The 17,039-nt window shown below is 48.1% G+C and overlaps 1 protein-coding gene across 1 annotated transcript in view; it reads right to left on the reverse strand.

Moving 5' to 3' along the window:
- Positions 1 to 906: 906 nt before the first annotated feature.
- The window catches only part of LOC120666927 (NDR1/HIN1-like protein 10), a 28,838-nt gene continuing 12,705 nt past the window's right edge, over positions 907 to 17,039 (reverse strand). The window contains exons 2-3 of the mRNA XM_039946917.1: positions 12,414 to 13,021; positions 907 to 912 (exon numbers count right to left, since the gene is read on the reverse strand). Coding sequence (XP_039802851.1) covers positions 907 to 912; positions 12,414 to 13,021 — 614 coding nt within the window. The remainder of the gene's footprint in view (positions 913 to 12,413; positions 13,022 to 17,039) is intronic.

Below are 17,039 nucleotides of genomic sequence, written 5' to 3' on the forward strand. Positions count from 1 at the left end.
GTCACCTAATTCCATACCCCTCCACCTAGCCTTCGTGCACTGATATCGCACCAACATGAATCTACACGGTTCTGGAGCTTAGATTTAGATAACCCTGTAATATGGGTGGAGACTAGGGGGTGATTGTTTTGGAAAGATGGAGGAGGTTATAGAGGGACTCAACAACATGTGTACTGTGGTAGGGGTTACATTCCGTGGCGTGGGTGGCCGTATATGGTGGTGCAAGGTGTTGTGACGAAAAATCTTGTTATTATGTTAGATTTGGGTCAAACCAGAGTGGTTCTCGGTAAGGGATTGAAATATATTCATGGACAGCTATATCAGAGCGACCTTTAAGGGTCTATAGCCATACGATTGCTCATGGATGAAGTTCAAGAACATAAAAATGCACTTTCGGGGTTTATGGGCCTAACTGACATAAATTACAATTTTATGGACCTAAAAATACACTTTCATAGTTTATGGACCTAAGCGACACGAATTACAAGTTGATGAACCTAAAAATGCACTTTGGAGTTGGTGGACCTAAATGGTACACCCTTACAAGTTGGTGGACCTCTGGTGCATTTTAATTTTTAAACTTTATTTGCCTGTAGCAACGTACAAGCTATTAGCTAGTTAATAAGAAGGAAGCAAGTACATCAGACCAGTCTTATGCTTTAGCAACCAGGAGTATTGCCAAGCAACCGAGCAAAACTTTAAAAGTATGGATAATTATTACTGTGCAGAGGGGAGATCAACTTGAGAAGACCGGTGTTGAGTGATGAATGGGTGTAATCCAATACTAGATTGAACGTTCAAAATAAATGGCGCCGCTGTCATTCCCTCCTGAACAATAACAATCTTGCTCTGCAGGAATTACTCGAGAATGGCTCAGCAATCTCCAAGCAAAGAAAGCACAAATGCTCACAGCTGCTCAAGCTCAACCAACATTATTATTTTAAAAAAAGCTCAACCAACATGCACTCGCAAAAGAAAAAAAATCCACTCAAGCAGCATTTTTTTTTTGAAAGACTGGTAGGGGTACTGCCTTGCCATTTAAGGAGGAGAAGCATCATGCAAGTTCTTACATAGTGATACTACACAAAGCTAATCAAAGCTTAGTGATATTACATAGTTAGTTCTAGCATTAGCATTATTCATCGGGAGTACTTGAAGCTGCACTGGTCGCCGGAGGCCTCAACGCCGCCGACGCCGGGGCCCCGGCCCTCCACTACTACAAAACAGGCCTTTGTTCCTGGCCATTTGTCCCGGCAGCCTTTGGGCCCGGGACAATAGGTGGCTTTTGTTCCGGGTCCAACGGCTAGCCGGGCCAGCGGGGGGGACGGGGGCCTTTTGTCCCGGTTGGAGACACCAACCGGGACAAAATGGGAGCCTTTTGTCCCGGTTGGTGGTTCCAACCGGGACAAAAGTCCCGCGTAGCCTTTTGTCCCGGTTGGAACCACCAACCGGGACAAAAGTCCCCCCTTTTGTCCCGGTTCGTGCCTCCAACCGGGACAAAAGGCCTTGCGCCCCTTGTCCCCTTCCCTCTCCCCCCGCCCGAGCCATTCAGCTCACTTGTTTTCTTGCTGTTCTTGGCTCGGGATAGAGGAGTTCTTGCTCATTTCTTCACCACATTTGTGAAGATCTTTGATTCCCCGTCCATCCATCTGCTCTAAAGGTTTGGGGCTTGTTTTTCTCTTCTTCCTTGGCTTGTATAGCTCATTTCATACTTTAGAAATAGAGAAAATGTGTAGCTAGCTCATTTCTTGGACATTTAGCTAGCTAGATTGCATATGTTGGTGTAATTTTCTTTTAGATTTAGATGAGTATATGGATAGTAGAAATTTTTAGAATGAGTGTAGATACTTCATGTGATGTACTTGTATATATGACCATATTGTGGATAGTTGATTTTTTTATTCGTGAATGAATTAATGAAATGAGTATATTATAGAATTTTTTGTATTATGAATGGATTATTTTGACACTCTAGTGATGTATTTAATCAGGCTCACATTGAAACCATCTAGAAGCTAAAAAAATCTTTATTTCGAAACAAGTAAAATTTATAATGGTAAGAATTTATAATTTTGTGGAAAATAAAGGTATTTTTCAGTAAAATATGGCTTCAGCAGCTGGAGGGAGTGGCGCCGGTGGGGGTGATCGTTGTCCTTCTGGAGAGAAGGGCACAACTCGAGTAGGTCGTCGGTCCAAAAAACCTAGTGCTTTTCATAGGGCAGCGCTCCGTTATTTGGAAAAAGAATATAGAGAATGCATGGCAAGGGGCGAGGAACCTCCGTTTGATCTTGAGGATTTATTGCGGCGTTACGGTTCGTCACCACCAAACTCGGAGGTTTCAGCTCCGCCATCTTATTCTGCGCCAGCAAGAAATCTGTTAGAACATTCTGCGTTCCAACGCAAGGACGGTTGAAAACCTATGTGTTGTTGACCGAATTTTTAAATTTCATGTATAGTACTCCTTTGTTAAGTTCTGTAATGGATTAAGTACCCCTTTTAATTAATCAAGATGTATGATAGATATTGCATATCTTTTAATTATTCATGTTATGTTACATTTAGTTTAATTTAGGTTTGATATATTTTATTTATTCGATACGTGTAAAGAATTCAAATCGATTTATTTAAAATGCAGATGGACCGGCAATGGATGTACAATGCTGACCGACGTTCGAAAGAATTCATTGATGGCCTGCATTATTTTTTGTCTGTGGCTGAGGCAAACAAGCAGAATGGTTTTATGTGCTGCCCGTGTGTTCATTGCAACAATAACAAGGATTACTCATCTTCAAGAATCCTACACAGCCACATTTTCGCAAATGGTTTCATGAAAAAGTATGTTTGTTGGACGAAGCACGGAGAACAGGGGGTTACCATGGAAGACAATGAAGAAGAAGATTTTGACGACCACTTTCCGGGGAATGCTGGAATCGGTGCATTCGATGACGATATTCCCATGGAAGAGCCCGAAGTAGATGTAGCAGAAAATGATCCCAGCGACGATCTGGGGCAAGCATTGCACAATATGCAGGCAGACTGTGAGAGTGAAACGGAGAGGTTGAAGTTCCAGAAGTTGTTAGAGGACCACCATAAGTTGTTGTACCCAGATTGTCAAAATGGATTTAAGAAACTTGGCACCACCTTGGAGTTGCTGCAATGGAAGGCGACAAATGGTGTATCCGACAAGGGATTTGGTGAATTACTCAAACTTGTTAAAAAAATGCTTCCTAAGGACAATGAATTGCCTGCCACAACGTATGAAGCCAAACAACTTGTTTGCCCTTTGGGACTGGAAGTGCAAAAGATACATGCATGCCCCAACGACTGCATCCTCTACCGAGGCGAGTACGAGAATTTGGATGCATGTCCCGTATGCAGTGCATTGCGTTACAAGATTAGAAAAGATGATCCTGGAGATGTCGAGGGAGAGCCTCCCCGGAAGAGAGTTCCTGCGAAGGTCATGTGGTATTTGCCTATAATACCACGTTTGAAGCGTCTGTTTAGAAATAAAGATAATGCTAAGTTGATGCGATGGCACAAAGAGGAACGCAAGAAAGACTCGATGTTGAGACACCCCGCTGATGGGTCGCAGTGGAGAAAAATAGATAGAACGTACCCTAAATTTGATTTGGATGCGAGAAACATAAGGTTCGGTTTGAGTACGGATGGCATGAATCCTTTTGGTGAGATGAGCAGTGGTCATAGCACTTGGCCTGTGACTCTTTGTCTGTACAATCTTCCACCATGGCTCTGCATGAAACGAAAGTTCATCATGATGCCAGTGCTTATCCCGGGTCCAAAGCAGCCCGGAAATGACATTGATGTGTACCTAAGACCATTGGTCGAAGAACTCTTATTGCTCTGGGGCGATGAAGGTGTACGGATGTGGGATGAATACAAACAGGAAAACTTCAACCTACGAGCATTGCTGTTCGTAACGATCAATGACTGGCCTGCTCTTAGTAACTTGTCAGGACATTCGAACAAGGGATACAAAGCATGCACACACTGTTTAGATGATACCGATAATATATGGTTGACTCACTGTAAGAAGGTTGTATACATGGGTCATCGTCGGTTTCTTCCCATCAGGCATGCGGTACGAAAGAAGGGCAAGCATTTCAAAGGCCAAGCGGACCACCGAACAAAACCGATGCACCGTAGTGGTAAAGACGTCTTCAACATGGTAAAAGATCTAGAAGTTGTTTTTGGAAAGGGATCTGGTAGCCAACCTGTTCCGAACGAAAACGGAATGGCGCCCATGTGGAAGAAGAAATCTATATTTTGGGAGCTACCATATTGGGAAGTCTTAGATGTTCGTCATGCAATTGATGTGATGCACCTCACGAAGAATTTTTGCGTCAACCTGATAGCATTCTTGGGAGTGTACGGAAAGACAAAAGATACAGTAGAAGCACGTCAAGAATTGCAACGTATGGAAGAACGAGATGCCTTACATCCACAACAGCGAGATAATGGACGACAATACTTAAGTCCTGCCAGCTATACTCTTAGCAAGGAAGAGAAAGAAACCATGTTTGACTGCTTGAGCAGTATAAAGGTTCCATCTGGATACTCATCCAATATAAAAGGAATCTTAAATTTGGCAGAGAAGAAATTTACAAATCTCAAGTCCCATGACTGCCATGTGCTTATGACCGAACTTCTTCCGGTTGTGCTGCGGGGGATTCTGCCTGATAACGTCCGGTTAACCATCGTGAAGATATGTGCCTTCCTCAACGCAGTTTCTCAGAAGATAATTGACCCGGAGAATTTGATAAAGCTGCAAAACGATGTGGTGCAATGTCTTGTTGGCTTTGAGCTGATATTTCCACCATCTTTCTTCAACATCATGACACATCTTCTAGTGCACCTTGTCAAAGAGATTGATATTCTCGGACCAGTATTTCTACACAACATGTTCCCATTCGAAAGGTTCATGGGGGTACTCAAGAAATGTGTTCGTAATAGAGCTCGTCCAGAAGGAAGCATCGCCAGTGCCTACGGAACTGAGGAGGTCATTGACTTTTGTGTTGACTTTATTGATGACCTTAAACTGATTGGAGTCCCTGAATCGCGATATGAGGGGAGACTAAATGGAAAGGGTACATTAGGAAAGAAATCTTATGTCTGCACAGATGATTTCTCATTCAAGAAAGCGCATTATACGGTTCTTCAACAATCATCCTTGGTTGACCCATATATCGAGGAACACAAGAAAATTCTGCTCTCCAATTTCCCGGAAAAGTCTGAGGCATGGATTACACGTGAGCACATGAACACTTTCTGTAGCTGGTTGCGGAAGCATCTAATGCATAACATGGATATAAGTGAACAACTGTTCTTATTGGCTAGGGGACCATCTTGGAATATCTTAACATACCAAGGGTACGAGATAAATGGAAACACATTTTATACGATAGCCCAAGATAAAAAGAGTACCAACCAAAACAGCGGTGTTCGTATGGATGCCACGGACAATAATGGAAAAAAAAGACACATATTACGGCTACATTGAAGAGATATGGGAGCTGGATTACGGTCCCAATTTCAAGGTGCCTCTATTTCGTTGCCAATGGGTTAAGCTATCTGGAGGAGGGGTAACAAAAGATGAGTATGGGATGACAATAGTTGATCTCAACAATCTTGGGTATAGAGACGAGCCATTTGTCCTAGCCCAGGATGTCGCTCAGGTTTTCTACATTAAGGACATGTCCAGCAAGCCAAAGAAGGGGATCAACAAGCAAAAGGATGAGCCTAAGCGACACATAGTTCTATCAGGAAAGAGAAACATCGTTGGAGTGGAGGACAAGACAGACTTTTCAGAAGAATATAATAATTTTGTTGCCATTCCACCTTTCGAAGTAAATGCTGATCCATGCATCCTGCTAGCCAATGATGATGCTCCATACTTGCGCCGTGATCATAATCAAGGGACATTTGTGAAGAGAAAGTCTGTTACCGCTAATCCTTCATGTACTTGAATCATTTTATATTATTGTATAAAAACATAATCGCAATTCGAATACTTTTATTATATATGTACTGTACAATTATATTTTATGTGTTATTTATATTATTTTATATATTTTTCACTTAATTACTAGACTCAATTATAATTTTCATTCAATAATGGATTACTCAACTAATTTTATTTATTTCATGAAATTACATTCACATTAACACACTATACTCTCTCACTAACACACACAATCTCACTAACACACACTATCTCTCAAACTCACACACTACTCATTAATATCATGAAATTGCTTAATTTTATCTAAAATTCACTTTTTAAACGTTAATATCGTGATAGAATCCACTTTCTATCGAAAAGCAACAGTTTGAAAAAAATTTCACCTAATATATTTTTGCATGGTCAAAATAACAAATATGATTTCAAAAAAGTTAGATATTTCATTGACCCAATCACTTGAATGAAAATTAATTATTTTTGTTGCGTGTATCAAGTTTATATAGAGATAAGAAATTTTGTTCCATAATTTTTGGAATCATAATTTTATTAACTGAATTAACAAATGAAAGCCAATTTTAAAAGAGAAGTTAAAAGAAACAAAAACAAACATAACATTAGGCGGGAACGAGGGAAAACGGGCCCCTTTTGTCCCGGGTGGTAGATCCACCCGGGACTAAAGGTGGGCCGCGGGCTGGGAATTTTCCCGGCCCGCCCAAAAACCCCTTTTGTCCCGGGTGAATCCACCACCCGGGACAAAAGGTCCTTTTGTCCCGGGTGGTGGGTTCACCCGGGACAAAAGGGGGGGCCTTTTGTCCCGGGTGAAGCCACCACCCGGGACAAAAGGACTTTTTGTCCCGGGTGGTGGCTTCACCCGGGACAAAAGGCCCCCCCATATATTTCCTAGCTTCCTCCCTCCTTCGCCCTTCCTCCCTCCCGCCGTCCGTTCCCCTGCTCCCCCCACCGCTCGAGCTCCCCGAGCACCGCTGCCGTCGACGTCGCCGCCCAGAGCCCCGCCGCGCGAGCCCACGTCACCGAGCGCCGTCATCCCTGCGAGCGCCGCCCCTGGCCTCCACTCCGCGCGCACGCCCTCGTCGGCGGCCTCCACTGCACGCCGCCGCGCCGCCGCCCTGTTGTGTGGGTATTCTTCTGTTCTTTTACAGATCGGGAGTTCGTGGCACATAGTTTCTGCAAAGATAGAAGAGTCATTAAGCACTATTTTTTATGTCGCTTTGGAATTTGATATTATTGTTCTGTAAACTGATATCACCTTATTATGTGATTCCTGGCACCAAAATCCAACAAGAGCTCTCCATTGATGTTCATTTACAGTTGGTGGTTTCCCTTTTATGATTTCATCTATAGACCTGTCTTCACGATTGAAATACTGTTTCTTCAACTTAGATTTGTAGGCTCTCCATCTATTGTTAACAGTCCTTAGGATCCAATCCCTTGAGAGCTGTTAATTCGTCTTTCATCATATTGGTATTGCGCAGTCCTATTTTGATGATCTTCAAGGTAGAAAAAGCACACTCAATGCTCCCTGTTGAAACTGGTAGAGACAAGAAGCAACCGAAACAATATATCATTCAAGTGTGCCAAAATAATATCTACTGAATATTTGATTCGCTCTATACGTTCTTCTATGCAATGCTTTCTTGGTATAATTAGTATTGCTTTAATTAGATGAATCTCATTACAAGCTAAAACTACATTCTTTGTGGGACAAAATTTGGATGCAAAAAACTATACTTATTTTGACATGGAGAGAGTATCATATACAACTTATGGACCCAATTCAATAAAGCCTAGCAAGGAAGCCCCAAATGCAAAAGAATCATTCTCTCCGTCTCTGCTCATAGCTCGCCCTGAGCTCACGTCCCCCCCGGCTCCGCGTTCGCCCCAGTGCGCCTCCGGCCCTCGGCTTTGAGCCCTTCGCCTTCGGCCCTCGGCCCTCCGCCTATCCCTAGCCGCAAATTTCTGGAGTGGATTATTTAGATAATTTTTAAGGGTTTTATTTGTATTCATATTTTAGTTACGATGGACCCGCGACACACAGACGCGGAAGACGAACAGTTCCTGTTGAATATGATTGGCGAAGGTCAAGGAGATGTCGCTGAACAAGCTGATGATGGCAGCAATACCGACATATATTTGAATATGTCCGGTGATGGAATTGAGGCACCATCTATTCAGGATGACGCTGCTGCTGAACAAAGTGCTAATGTACATATCAAAACTATACTTATTTGTAGTGACAATCATATTTTCATCTGAATCTATATGAATACTATGAATGTTTTTTTATAGCCGTCTGGATCATCGTCGCAGCAGAAAAAGACGAAGCGAGGCCCAACAAAAAAACTGGAAGGGCGGTTCATTATAACGGAAGTTGGTCCAGATGGCGAACCGATCGCTCCAGAAGCTGCCGCCAAAAAATTCATAAGACAATCCGGATGTATTGTCAGGGACCACATCCCGATCAGCTTTAGGCTCTGGAAAGCTTCCAATCCAAGCGAGGAACGGGATGCGGTACCCGAAAGAGAAAAAGAATGGTGCTGGCGGGAGCTTAAGAAAAACTTCACGGTTCCAGCTGAATCCGAAGAGATATGCAAGCGCTGGACCCTGAGTAAGATGGCCGAACAACTGCGATCATTCAAGAAAATTTTGACGAAGAAATATATCAAGACCGGGACCACACCCGTATTTACCGGCGAGCTCGAAAAGCTCAGGGGTCACTGGGATGCATTTGTGGAATACAAGTCTTCAGAGCTTGGGCTTCAGAAGGTGCAGAAGGCCAAAGACAACGCCTCGAAGAAAGTGTACCATCACACTCTAGGCCAAGGAGGCTACAAGCTTGCAGTACCCAAATGGGAGAAGATGGAGCAGGATCTGCTTGACAGAGGCATCCGACCTGCGACCATGAACTGGCCTGAAAGGTCAAGGACCTGGTTTTATGGTCACGGGGGAAGCTTGGACCCATTGACTGGTGACTGCATCTATGGGCCAAACATCCAGCGAGCAGCCCAGAAACTACAGGAGGCCATACAAGCAGCGGCCGAGGGAACATTCCAGCCGGATAGAGAGAGGGACGAGCTGACTTACGCCCTTGGGAATCCAGAGCATCCGGGCCGCACAAGAGGCAAAGGCGTGGTTCCGTGGAAGTATGGGTTCAGGGATTACATTGATTCATATAGAAGCCGGCAAAGAAGAAAGAATGATGAGCGGGAGCACCTGCGAAGGCTAGAGGAACGGCTCATGTCACACGATCAAAGACTGGAGGAAGAGGTTCAACGCCAAGTGGCCGTAGCAATGAGCCAGCAACAACAAGCGCAAACGTTGCCTCCAAAGCCTAGTGTCGCAGCCGATCACCTGTCTCAGCGGAAAAGCAGCTGCGCTTCCACAGACGTCGCCGCTGCCGAGCCCACGGGGATCCAGGCCGCAGTTGAAGCGTCGGCCCTGCAGCGATTTCCAGTGGATGAGATCACCCACCGGAAACCTTGTGACCTGCAGACTGCCGTTAAGAACTTAATGTTCACTGTTGCGTACGGTACCGCCATGCCAACCGAACCAGGCGACGTGTACCACGGGCAGCAAATTCCGCCTAGATACACAAGAGTTGGCGTGGAGCAGGTGTGCCAGGGTTGGGAGACGCTCGAGCTTGATATTCCTGGAGGCGATGGGGAGAGGACACTAGCAGAAGCCATTCATGGCTACATCCTATGGGATAAGCGCTACATTGTCCTAAAGTCGGATGATCAAACACCAAGACCGGCATCTCAGCATGCCTCTCCAAGACCGGCATCTCCGCAAAACTCCCCAAGGGCAGCACTGTCTCGGCAAGGTTCACCGGCACATTCTCCATCACCATCATCTCATGCGCCGATGAACACTCAAGCGTCACCGTCGCCTCCATGGTCACCCCCTCCGCCGCCGGCAAAGAAGCAGAAACGGCCGCCGGCAAAGAAGGTAGCTGCACCGGCTAGGGAGCCTCCAAAGAAGAAGGAAAAGAAGAAGAAAACCAAGGAGGCTCCTATTAAACCCTGGGACATGAGCCTTGAAGAATGCGATCGGATAACTCAAGAAAGAGTTAAAGAGCACTTCAAGCTGAAGCCGAAGCCGGAGCCCGAGAAAGTGATAAATTCGATAGATTTGAAATTTTTTAAGGGAATGTGCGAAGCAAATAAGAGAAAATTCATTCCGAGAGACCCCCCCTTCAGACTACGAACGCACAATTATCAAAACTACTGAGAAAAAGAAGAGACAATCAAAGTCGTCGTCGTCCGACGTTCCACAGCTCGGAGCCCAAAAGAAACAATCAATAGAGCCTCTCGTAGTGGGACAGACGACGCAAGAACAAGACTTTGTTACATTTCTGAAAGAATCAAACCTGACGGCCGCTCAGATTGCAGGGGGAGAAGATATTCCAAAGGCCGATGTGGTCGTCAAATGGACGTTTGAGATCGGCAAAACTCTTGTACCCCCCGAAGTAGTGTCTGTGCTTCCAACGCAAATGTATAAGCTGCACCAGCACTACATGCGTGCGATGGCCGATTGCATCTTCATGCAGGGCGCAAAGATTAAAGATGACGATTTCTTACGGGGGAGGCCATTATATGGATAAACTGGGAAGAAATTTACCAACTATTCCATCAGGAGGCCCTCGACATCTCTATGGTCGGCTTGTGGGTTCTGTAAGTATTTTACTGTCCTTACGTATTGTTTTGCATGATCTCAACATACTGATCTCTTGATTTATTCGGTATCATGTAGAATGGAGATACATACTTGCAGAAGAAAGGGATACTCTCACCTCGGCTTCATCGACCCAATTACTTGTAATTGGAGGCTTCTACGGGACAATCCCGATGACATATTCCAAAACTTGTTCAAGTACATAAGCGTTCATCACAACAAGCAAATGATATTGTTTCCTTACAACTTTGCGTGAGTGATTCCTTCCGTCTAACTCTTTCTATTCTATAATCGAATTGTTTAAACCTTAACTACCAAGAACTGCCTCCGTATAATCTTGCAGTGAACACTTTGTCCTAATTGTCATAATTCCCGAGAAGAGCCTACTCGTGGTTATGGACTCATTGAGGAGACCTCCAGAACAATACGAAAATCTTCTTAACATGATGAAAAAGTAATTCTACCACTACTCCGTCCATGACCGATAATTTGAATCACTTTGTTACTTGACTATAATTGTTCTAATCATGCACAGGGTTTGGAAAGAATTCGCTAAAAATCATCCAGGCAAATTTGACAAGGAATTGAAGATCAAGACAGATTTTCCGGTACGCGCTTGGATGATTCGTTGCACGATTCATTAGTTTTATTATATATTCATGTAAATACCTGATAATTTCTTCTCTCTTAAAGTGTATGAGGCAGAAACCAGGCACTGTATTGTGCGCATACTATGTATGCGAGAACATCCATGGTCTGGTAGGTCCTCCAAAGGGCTGGACAGATTGGGAGGAGGAAGTAAGTAAAAAAACTTGTTAATATTTGAACTCGTATTTTAATTAGTCGAAATTAATTATCCCCTTTTTCCATAGGTCGGGGAGATGCGCGATAAACTCATACCGGAGGAAAAGGTTATGGCGATTCAAGAACAATTCTCCGGATTTATTGTTGAGCAAGTCCTCGATCCAAAAGGCGAATTCTACTATGATGGAATATCTAATATTGACAATCACAGTAAATATGACAATATACGCGTATATATGTAATTAAGAACGAATATAACTATGTAAATATATATGTGTGTCTATGTATTAAATTTCTTTTTATGAGTATGTATGTATGTATGTATTAAATTTCCAAAAGGCGAATTCTACTATGTAATTAAGAACGAATATACCTATGCAAATATGATGGAGTATGTATGTATTATATATATAAGCACTCCAATAATATATATGTGTATATATATATATTTATATAATATTGGTCCTAGACATTTTCATATGTAAAGGAATTCACATGTATAGATATGTGTATACATATATATAAGTGAATTAATTTATATATGAAAACTATCTAGGACAAATATTATATAAGTAACTATATATATATGTATATATTAGTGGAGATCATACACACTGAATTCCAATACATAAGTTTAATTGAAATGCAAAAGTATAATTGAAATAGAAAAAGAATTGAGAAAAGAAAAACATGAAAAAAAGAGACCTTTTGTCCCGGTTGGTAACACCAACCGGGACAAAAGGGTGCGCCAGCCACGTGGGCGCTGGCTGCACCTTTTGTCCCGATTGGTGTTACCAACCGGGACAAAAGGGCACCCCTTTTGTCCCGGACAAGCGTTCTCGGTTGGGAAACCGGGACAACAGCGATTTCCCAACCGAGACAAATCAACGTTTTTGTAGTAGTGCTCTTTGACCGGAAAGCTCAGCCAGCACCGTACCTCCGGCTTCTCCCGCATCTTGAAAAGCTCGAACTTGTATCTCACCCGCAGGTGCACGTAGAGCTCCATGTTGATCGCCCCCCCGCTCTTGACCTCAGTCTCGAGCTCCCCGACCACGTCGCTGGGAACTGCGACGCCCCGGCCGTAGTCGAACTCAAGCTTCACGTGGTCAGTGGTCTTCCTGCGCTGGTAGAACTCGGCCGGGGAGGTGCCTTTGGCGGCCGGGCCGAGGACGGCGTCGCGGAAGCGGAGCTCGGCGCTGATGGTATCGTAGTAAATGCTGACATCCGAGCTGGGGTTGTAGAGTCTGAGGGTGGCGGCGAGGTTGTAGGAGACCTCTGCAGCGGTGGAGGCGTTGGAGACGGTGAGGTTGGAGAGGGTGGCGGACGCGAGGGTGGCGTGAATTTTGTGGGGCCAGCAGAAGAACAAGATCCAGCTCAAGACCTCGACGAGGCCACCCAGGAAGAGCAAGAGGCAGATCAGGAAGTAGCAGTTGTAGGCTTGTAGCACGTCGGCTGGCTGGCCTTGTTGTCTCCGGACATGGTGGACACAGCAGCAGCAGGAGGAGGAGGAGGAGGAGGAGGAGCTTGCTGCTGCATCGCTACTAGCTAGGCAGTTGCTTGGGGAGGGAAGACTGAGGGCAAGATTGTGGATGTGTGGGCTTTCTGCTTCTAATGGACTACCGCACCATTTGAGCTATATTTATTGGTGATTCCGAGAGGTAAAGAGGACGGAGAATAAAATAAAATACAAAATGATATGTGTACCCGATGAGTCTACTTCTCCGTCCGTCACAAAATAAATATAATTTTAAAATTAAGAGTGCCGGTACCCCGTAATAGGGATACTCACTCCTACTGCAGCAAGTTAATGCTCGCGTAGTCATCCGTAACTACACGGTAAAGGGCGGAGCAGCCAGGCCCCATGGGTCAAGCCCTTACCTTATCGGGCCAACGGCCCCAGACAGCGAGCTCCCCTCTCGGGGACGGGTCCGGAGACGCCACATGTCTCTGAGGAGGGGAAGCTCCGAACCGATAGCCGAGGCCGCGGACCCCCCATGGGGTCCGGGACCTCCCGCGTCCATCCGGGCCTCCCACGCGCGTAGAACCAACATACCGCCGGGGGGGGGTCCGGAGCCGCCACGCGTCCCGCAGGCGCGGGCGTGGGCACGAATCTTCCACTGGAAGACTCGCCCACCCACCGCATTCAATGCGGGTGATTGAGGCATGCTCTGCTGCCGCGGCACGCGGGGCAGACTTTGTCAGTCCTCACTGTAGACCGCGTATTACCGAGGTACACAGTGAGGCCGCCTGCGCCGCACCCGCGCAGAGCCCGTCTGCCTTATTAATTGGATACGACGGCACGGCGCTTTTCCATCATGCCGCCTACGCCGTAAGCTACACGGCCCGTTCAGCTACGTGGCAGGCGACGCCGCAAGCTACGTCAGGCGCCGTTTCGACAAGACAACGCCTGGACATGATGAACGGGGGATTCCAGGAGCAGGCAAGGAAATACAGGAGTGAGATCTTCTCCGCTTGCAAAGCCATATTGTATGGAAAATACGTTATCTTGTTCTACATTATTGGGCCCACCTGTCGGGGACCCAACGGCCATGTACGCGCCTTCCTTGAGATATAAAAGGGAGGCGCTCGTTGTACAGCGAGAGCACACACAGACGCACGCTGGACTCGGCACCCAGCTCTCGCAGACTCTCTCGAGGCAAGGCAATACAACACACAGTGGATGTAGGGTATTACGCTCTGGCGGCCTGAACCACTCTAAACCTGTTGTGTTCATCGTGTTCTTGAGCGAGATCGAACTAATCCTAGCTAACCCCCGAGTACTCTCCCTCTGGGCTTAGGCGGGTGCATTCCGCCACCCGGCTATGGTTTGCCACACCACGACATTTGGCGCGCCAGGTAGGGGGATAGCTGGTTGCAGTTCATCTCTTGCTCGTCTCCATGGTCTGAGTGGATGACGTGGAGATGACAGAAGGTGTGGCGTCCTCCACGCCACACGCCTCTCGCGTTCCTACTCCAGGGGCAACCGTGCCCGTGGAGCAGCCACCGTCGGCGGTAGCGCGCACTGCTCGTCGGCAAGAGTCAGGGCACCCGTCAAGGGCCACCTCACAAGCTGCGAGCGGTGGAGCGCTGGCAGCGGCCAAGGAGTTGCTTCGCAACCCTCCGGCTGCTGCAGCCTCGCTAGACGCCCTGAGGCAGTGGCGGGACGACGTTGACCGTCTCCTCCATCTGGCTCAGGCCTCCCCTAGTTCTGCAAGGACTGGGCAACGAACTCCGCCTGGCAATGCGGTGGTACCCTACCACCGGCACCAGGGCGGTGCATCGGCATCCGTGCGCTCCCCTACAGTGAGGGGTGCACGAATAGAAGACCTGCGGGCGGAGCTCAACAGCAGGCGCGCGGGTGACGACGCCCGCATCTCCGTGGAGAGGGCGCGAGAGCGCCGTCTCAACATTGAGGGCCGCAACCTCAATGCTGATTTGGACGTGGCAGAACCCAAGCCTCCGGTGAACGCCTGGATATAGGCGGGCACCCCGGTGGCTGGGGTGGGCTGCACTGCACTGGCAGATCACCTCCGCGCGATGGCATGGCCGTCCAAGTTCCGCCCGCACCTGCCGGAGAAGTACGACGGTACCACTAACCCGTCGGAATTCCTGCAGGTGTACATTACCGCCATCACACGCCGTCATGGCGAGCTACTTTCATGTAGCCTTTACTGGGCCGGCCCGGAATTGGCTCATGAACCTCACCCCAGGGACGATTCAGTCCTGGGAAGAGCTCTGTGCGAGGTTCACTGCGAACTTCGCCAGTACATACCAGCAGCATGGTGTGGAGGCTCACCTCCACGCCGTGAGGCAGAAACCCGGAGAGACGCTCCGGGCATTCATCTCGCGCTTCACCAAGGTACGGGGTACCATTCCTCGTATCTCCGATGCATCTATTATCACTGCTTTCCGTCAGGGGGTACGTGACGAGAAGATGCTCGAGAAGCTGGCGACGCACGAGGTGGAAAGCGTTACCACGCTTTTCTCCCTGGTAGACAAGTGTGCCAGGGCCGCTGAGGGCCGTGCATGGCACTCAGCCCCCCAAGACGGAGACACCAAAGCTGGTGGCTCCGGAGCTACCGCCCAGGGCGGTGGCAAGAAGAAGAACAACAAGAACTGGAGTCGCGGGGAGCCGCAACCTGGCGGTCCAGCCGTTGCAGCAGCAGCACCAGCTGCTGCGGCAGCGGCAGGGGGCCAGAATGCGCATGTCAAACGCCCTCGCCCGCAAGGTGGCAGCGGAGGTTCATGCCCAGAGCATCCCACCGCTCGCCACAGCGCCGCTGACTGCCGCGAGATCCAGAAGCTCGCGAAGCGGGTCAGCGGGCGGCGTGAGCAGTCCTCCAAGGACGGCTCACCGCCTCCTCGCCAGCGGCCTGGTAAGGAGAAGGCCTCTGACAGCGGGGCCGCACCCGAGGAGAAGGAGCTGGGGTATCAATCCCCCGCTCGGGAGCTGAAGGGCGTGTACCACGACGACAACTCCAACTCTGACAATGACGACCACTGCAAGAAGCTGTACGTAATGTACGGCGGAAGCTGGGAGCTTGTCTCCCAGCGGGACGTGAAGACCCTTCGCCGAGAGGTTCTTTCGGTGAAGCCGGGGGTCCCGAAGGCGGCGCCGCACCAGAGGTGGATGAACACCACCATCTCTTTCGGGCCATCTGACTGCCCGGAGAATATGGCTGGGGCCGGTGTACTACCTCTAATCACCGCCCCTGTCATATCTAATGTCAGGCTCTATCACGTGCTGATCGACGGTGGGGCCGGCCTCAACGTCATCAGCTATGCAGCATTCAAGCAGCTGCAGATCCCGGAGTCCAAGCTGACTCCCTCTCGCCCATTCTCCGGAGTGGGCCCACATTCGGTGTTCCATCTGGGGAGCATCACACTGCCGGTCACGTTCGGGACCGAGGAGAACTTCCGCACAGAGAGCGTTTAGTTCGATGTTGCGGAGGTGAACCTCCCGTTCAATGCCATCATTGGCCGGCCGGCTCTCTACCGCTTCATGGCCATTGCCCATTACGGGTATTTGGACTTGAAGATGCCTTCCCCTGCCGGTGTCCTCACCGTGCGGGGTGATCGCACCGCTGCCGTCGCTGTAGTTGAGAGACTGCATGCTCTGGCGGCAGAGGCTGCACGTTCTGAGGAGGACCCATCCACCTCGCAACCCAGGGCGCCTGCAAAGGCACCTAAGGTTCAGCCGTCTGATCCGGACGATGTTCCCGTGAAGACGGTGCAGATTGGAGCGGATTCCTCCAGGACCACCCGCATTGCGGGAAACCTGGAGGAGAAATAGGAAGACGCGCTCATCACTTTCCTCCGGGCAAATGTGGACGTGTTCGCCTAGGAACCGTCACAGATGCCCGGGATCCCCAGGGAAGTGATCGAGCACAATCTGAGGATCTACCCCGACGCCACGCCGGTGCGCCAGAAGCCTCGGAAGCAGTCCGTGGAGCGGTAGAACTTCATCCGTGATGAAGTTCGCAAGCTCCTACACGCTGGCTTCATCGAGGAGGTCCACTACCCTGAGTGGTTGGCAAATCCGTCGTCCCAAAGGCCAACGGGA

This window comes from Panicum virgatum, chromosome 3N (assembly GCF_016808335.1).
Source record: "Panicum virgatum strain AP13 chromosome 3N, P.virgatum_v5, whole genome shotgun sequence".
NCBI lineage: Eukaryota > Viridiplantae > Streptophyta > Magnoliopsida > Poales > Poaceae > Panicum > Panicum virgatum.